This window comes from Empidonax traillii, unplaced genomic scaffold (genome assembly GCF_003031625.1).
Source record: "Empidonax traillii isolate 1590-97213 ecotype Southwest subspecies unplaced genomic scaffold, ASM303162v1 scaffold127:size982661, whole genome shotgun sequence".
NCBI classification, from domain to species: Eukaryota; Metazoa; Chordata; class Aves; order Passeriformes; family Tyrannidae; genus Empidonax; species Empidonax traillii.
Genome location: NW_020955320.1, coordinates 404284 through 410633, shown reverse-complemented (window position 1 = coordinate 410633; position 6350 = coordinate 404284). Strand labels below are relative to the sequence as shown.

The following is a 6350-nucleotide window of genomic DNA, read 5'->3' as shown; positions in this document are numbered from 1 at the left end:
GCTGAAATCTTAAGGAGTACACCTGCTGCTAATATTTAGGTAAGTGCTCTAGGCTGTTTTCCTGGATTTGAAAGCTGATGTGAAACCAATTTAAGCAATGCAATCAATATATTGGATATTCTATTTGTTTCATTTTTGACAGCGGCGAGGTGGCTGACCCTTAATGACAGGTAGTATTATGATGGGTCTTCTCTGCCAGTCTAATCAGTAGTAGGAGGCTAGATCCTCGTGTAGATCTAATTCAGAGTTTCTCAGTGCTTAATCTGAAGAAGGTAATTTCAGAGAGTTGATGAGCACTTCAGTTCTGCTAACCATATAGGAAAGTTAAAAAAAAAAATCTGTTGTAATCTGAGCCTTTTTAGTTTTGAAAACTAACTTCTTCAAAACAGGTTTCACCATCTACTTCTGTTACTTTGGCCTCTTCAGTTTATCTTCACTTATCTTGGCTGATCTGTTTTTCTTCTTTCTCCTTCAGCTTCTCCATTTCCTCCCAATATAAGAAGCACAGGCTGTATCATTGCTGTGACAAAGGGTGGGTTGCACCTTCTCCACAGCACTCAGATATTTTCTTCATGGCTCTCCGTGTGAAGTCAACCTTCCCTCTTTCTTTCTTGAGAGCCGTGTACTCATAAGCCTTCAGCTTGCTATAATAGTCTGAGAATTTGTTGTAGAGGATGGAAATGGGCATGCCATTCAGGATTATTCCAAAAGCAATGCAGAGAAAAGCAAACAGGCGACCAAGGTGAGTTTCTGGACACATATCACCGTATCCCACAGTAGAGATGCTGACCTACAGGCAAACCAACATTCACCTTATTAGCTGGGAAGAAATATATAAACAGATATGTTCACTGATCAGGAGCAGTTTTAAAGTTAGTGGATTTGTACTTTGCACCGTAAGTCTGAAATACTCTGTAATGCCTTCCTGTTATGTGCCATCCATCTTATGGAAAATATCCCTTTAACAAAAAATTCCTCACATGAAGTAAAGACCATGATTAGACATCATTTAGGAGGATTTTTATAAGTTTTGACCCTGCAGAGGGAATTTCCAAACAATTTCCACACCAGCCTGTCCAGAAGGTGAGTTTGTTTGGATGCAGCGAGAGGATAGATGTGGCTCCCTGACCATGCAAATCCACTGATAGCTGCAACCCTGCTCCCTCATTATGTCACTTGGAACAGATGCTCTGTTTCTAAATCCAGTGGGTTGATAAAACCCGATATTTGGGAGTTGGTCTGTGGGTTGTATTTTGAGTTTTACCTGTGTTTGTCATATATATGGTAGGAACTAATGCAAAACACATGAAAATCTTCAGCTAATTGTGAAATGTAATTTCATAATATTTGCACTATAGGAAGAAGTGACCCAGGACTTTGAAGTTTCTAGATAAAATTCCCTGTAATGATAACATACCTACGAGGAACTGTAGCCTGGAATTTTTGCTTGCAGTATCTGCTTGCAACATATATATTAATAGTGCTAAGTGGGTACCCAGGTGGGAAATTTTTGCTGAATTCCCTTTTGAAGAAATGTTTGGGTGTTGTTTAAAATGTTTTGAGTTTGGTTGCTGATTTTTTGGGGGAGGTTTTTTATGTTTTTTTGTTATTGTTGTTTGAGAGTGGTGGTATTTAGTGTATCTGTTATGTATGAATCTGTACACTTTGCCATTACATTGTCTGCATAGTTTCACAGACTTTTTTCTTCTCAGCCATCATCATGTTCTTTACATGAATATAAGAAGGGACTATGTAATGAACCCTGTACTATACCAAGTACTACAATACTTTCACTGTAAAATTCAATTTCAAAAATTCATGGCTGTTTGATTATGGAGATGCTGCATATGAATTATGTACTCCAAAAACAGCATAAAATAACTCCTAATTTATATACTTCCACTGCACACATCTTGATTTTTAAAATAATTTTTATGTTTAGTAAATATAACTTCCTTTTCTCTGTAAAACTTGCAGGTTTTTGCCACCTGGTACTTTCTAGTCAATGCAAGAGGCTAGAGACTTTTTCAGCCAGTGAATTTGATTTATTTTTTTTTCACAGTGTCTCAACACACTGTGTGTATCTATGAAACTGTAATGAAATCTCTGGCAGAAATCAGCCACAGGCTGTAGGACTTTCACTGTAATGCCCTTGTGGCTTTAGCCACAGTAAGTGACTTCAGAATAAATAAATCAATAAGTATTTGGAAGGTCACAGTGTGCAGCCTGCTGTCATCTAACATCCTAAATAAAATGTTATTTCCAATGAAGAAAGCATTAGGGTGCATGAAACAGCACTGGGTGAGCACATTTGTAGGATGCACCTGGTGCTTCCTGTGGAATAAAAAGGATTAGTCACTTGCTTTAATGGAAATTAAGTCACTGGATTTGAATGATAATACAGGATAAATATCTCCAAAAATAAATACTGAGATGAAGGCAAGATGTTTATCTCCACCAGCCAGGAGAAAATCATTATCCTCTGATAAGGTTCTGTTCCACTGGCATAGTCTTATACATTGCCTGTAACAGTTTAGCAGAGATGCTTCTTCTCTTGCATGTGGAAGACTGGGAACACTGTTGGATTTTAATAAAATTTGAGTGATCTAGATACTTTAATTTGCAGTCCTAAAGAACAGATAGCCTTTAAAAAGTGTTTCATGTCTTGGAATTGCAATGTGCATGCTACAGCTTCTGTTTTGAAGAAACTTACTCAGCTAAATGAGCCTTTTTCACATAGTCATATAAATTTCTTAGGAATATCTAAATGATTATGGTGTCACCAGTTTGCAGAAATGAGCCTTAAAGATTTTGCATGTAACCTGTACGTTCAGAAAACAAAACATAAGGCTAATATCCTTATTCTAGCAAAGGATGAGGCACAAATGTTTTCATAACCTGTGTATACCATTTACATATGATCTGCGAAGGTCACATTACAGGACCCTTTCCTTTATTCACTGATTTTTCCATGCTTCCCATGGCCCGACTTGAAGGATATTCAGCACTGGTACATGTATGCATGTGCATATATAAATATCTTTGTGTGTCTGTAGGGCCGTTTTTTCTGCCATGAGCTAAATCACTACAAACATATGTGTGGTAGACCACCACACCTCACTGGCCATTGCTGGACCAGAAGTGCAGACTGTGGACTCCAGGACTGTTGGCCAGAAGTGACCTTGGATGGGCTGGGATTACTGTCCTGTGGGCCCCATACGCGGCTGCAGCATCAAGTGTCTATGCTGATCAACCAGCATGAGGTGTTCTGACTCTTGTCCAGTCCATTTGCATGGGCTTCTTTCTCCAGGGAAGTGACTGGGACAGAGCTAGACCCACGGCCAGTCCTGGGGCCCATGCATAAACATGGATTATTGGAGGCCAGCATCAGCTGCTGCAAAATAAAGTGTACCTGATGATAGACTAACTCAAGCCTTAGGTTTATGGGTGGCCAAGATACAGGCCCTTGGCTTCCCCTCAGCATCTACAATGCCTAGCTACCCCCTGGTTTCACCCAGAATGCTATAGATACACACATCTTCTGCAGCACAACAGAACACACTCTCCTGTGCAAAACAGCTGTTGATCCTAATGCATTTTTAACAGGCAGAGCTCTGGGACAGCTTTCACTTTTAAAGTTTGAGTGACCTGGCAATAGTTAATGAACTATGTCTTATCATCTTGCAGTTGTATGATGGGTCACAGAAAATCTGCATATAGAATAAGAATGAAAATCCTGTGTCCACCTGCAACCAAATAGTCTGATGCATTCATTTTTGTTTTCCTTCCTTTTTTTTTTTTTTTTTTTCAGCACTGACAATGGCATTAAATGGGGAAATGCTTTTCTTTCCCATCTCTTTGCCTACTTCTTCTTTAAAACTGTGAATAATTTATGCATTCAGAGAGATGGGAATTTCAACAACTGCCTGTCTGATTAAGCCTTGATTTAAGCTTACAACAGAGGTGAATGAGTGCATGTGTGTGTGTGTATGTGAGTGAGTGCATATGTCCTGTAAGCTCAGAATTCAGAGCAGATGTTCACCGATCTGAGCCTGTTGTTTTCAAGGCTGCCAGTAGCTCCAGCAAGGGAAGGGAGGGTGAGGGAAGGGGCGGCTTCTGGATACCCAGCAAGGAAAAATGTGTTTACTTACGGCAGCCCACCACCAAGCATGGGGAATGCTGGTGAAGTTGGTACTGGAAACATCATGCTCCACTGTGTAGACCATGGCAGAGAAGGCGAAGATCCCCATAGCAATGAAGAGCAAAAGGCAGCCCACCTGCTGGTAGCACTGGCGCAAGGTAAAGCCGAAGGCACGCAACCCTGTGGAGTGGCGGGCCAGCTTGAGGATGCGGAAGATGCGCATGAGGCGCATGATGCGAAGCACTTGTCCTACCTTGCCCACCCGTCCCACCTTCTCAATATCGTGCTCATGCTGAGAGCCCCGACCCCGGGGCTGGTCATCATCCGTAAAGCATTCGAGCAGCAGCTGCAGATAGAGGGGCAGGATGGCAATGAGGTCTACTGCATTGAGGGCGCTACTGGCAAAGCGGCGTAGGTCTGGTGTAGAGACCAAGCGCAGCAGGTACTCCAGCGTGAAGAATGCAATGCATAGGGTCTCAATGTGCTCCAAGACAGGCCGGCTATCCCCGCTCTTCCAGTCTACCTGCTGCATCTCCTCCACAGTGTTGAGTGCCAGGGCCACCACGGAGATGAGCACAAAGAAGCTGGAGGCCACTGCCATCACCTTGGCGGTGACAGAGGAGAAGGGCTTCTCCATGAGGTTCCAGAGGCGCCAACGCTGGGGACCATAGTAGCGCATGTGGTGGAAGAGCTGCTCGTTCTCCTCAGCCTCTGCCTGGGAGCGCAGCTCCCGCTGGACCTTCAGCTGTTCTCTCAGCTCATCACGGCGCTCCTCGAAGCAGATGCGGCAACAGCGAGGGGTGTATTTGAGACGCACGCCCCAGTAGCTCAGCTCCTCCAGGAAGCTACAGGGACACAGCTCATCCCGCACACGCAGCACCCCTGAGGCATAGAAGTTGTACACCAGCTGGAAGACGGCTGGGTCCCGATCAAAGAAATACTCATCAACCTGGGCAGTGTAGTCATCGCACAGGCCCAGCTGGCAACGACGGTCAGTGGAGGTGGCCAGGCGGCCCAGGCGGGTCTTGGGATAGATGGCCACTGCCTGGTAGGTGAGACGGTAGCTTTGGCCACCAACGTTGATGTTCAGCACGGATGGAGCAGATGCTGTGGCCGGTGCTCTGGCAGAAGGGACAGGAGAACAAGGAATGAATGATGAGGCCTTGTTTTCTCCCTTAAATGCATCTTCACTTGACCATTTTCCTTGTTCTTTCTCTTCATCTTCCTCATCTTCATCATCCACATAATAATTGTAATTCCCCTCAGGTCCCAGTAGCAGTAGGGACTGGGTGTTCAAGGGAGCGTTAGCAGAAAAAACACTCTGCTTGTCTACGTGCATGCCTTTGTTATCCTTCCCCTTGTTGGACTGTGGGAGGATGTTCAGTGCTTCCCCCTCTCCACCTATACGTTTCAGGAAAGGAAACTCTCGCTGCGTGTTAAACTGCAACATACTATTATTCCTTACTCTTCTCCCTTCTTTGCATTCACCCGATCAAGCAACTAACAGCAGTCCTTTCCAACACTACAAAGGCTGACAATCCTGTTTTCTTCTCTCTTTGTCTCAGCGGTATCATGCACAGCAGTGGTTCTGCATTTTTCTCCCTGCCAGCCACTACTCCAGTTGTGAAAGCTCCGTGTGGGATATAGACATATGAAGACTGCTGTTGACCGTTTTAATCTTGCTGACAGCAAAGATCTGAGTGCTTAGAGGAGGGGATTTAGGGACTATTATCCTGTTCCATCCTCATTTCCCTCAGGCTGTGACGTGAATGATTGTGGATCCATAAATCTATGAAAAATAGGGGGGGGGGGAAACCCCTAAAGTTTTAATCCTAATAAAACCCACACATTTTGTATTTCAGTATATATGGATTTAAAATAGTCTCAAAATGAAATGTATGAGGGGCAGAGAGCAAGAGAGACAGAGAACATTACAGGTTTCTTTTATGCTCACGAAGAAAGCATGGCTTGGTTTTCCTTAATGAAAATAATGAATAATTGATATGCAGATAAAGGTTAGGAACCCACTAGAGTAGCTTCTTAAAATGTTTTCAAAAGGTGAACAAATAAAAGTCATCCCTTTTTATTCCCAGATAGAATATCTCCATTTGGTTAAGAGCTGAGGAAAGTTGCAGCTTTGGCTGTGCTCTGGGAGTGGAGGTCTCATGCTCCACTGGACTCAGTGGAAGTGAAGGGCAGGGGTGTGAAG

General features: G+C 43.5%; 1 protein-coding gene across 1 annotated transcript; it reads right to left on the bottom strand.

The window, feature by feature from the left end:
- Nucleotides 1-281: 281 nt before the first annotated feature.
- Nucleotides 282-5591, bottom strand: KCNV2 (potassium voltage-gated channel modifier subfamily V member 2). The gene is made up of 2 exons (XM_027883486.1): nt 4152-5591; nt 282-790 (listed from the first exon to the last, which is right to left on the bottom strand). Exons 1-2 carry the CDS (start codon nt 5589-5591, stop codon nt 515-517), a joined length of 1716 nt encoding a protein of 571 aa, XP_027739287.1. The 3' UTR covers nt 282-514.
- Between the last annotated feature and the right edge of the window lie 759 nt (nt 5592-6350).

What these genes read in the sequence shown, in the direction of transcription:
- KCNV2 (XM_027883486.1), bottom strand. Translation starts at nt 5,591, where the DNA reads ATGTTGCAGTTTAACACGCAGCGAGAGTTTCCTTTCCTGAAACGTATA. An exon ending in ATGCTTGGTGGTGGGCTGCC is followed by an intron (nt 791 to 4,151) that starts GTAAGTAAACAC and finishes GTTTGCCTGTAG; the next exon opens with GTCAGCATCTCTACTGTGGG.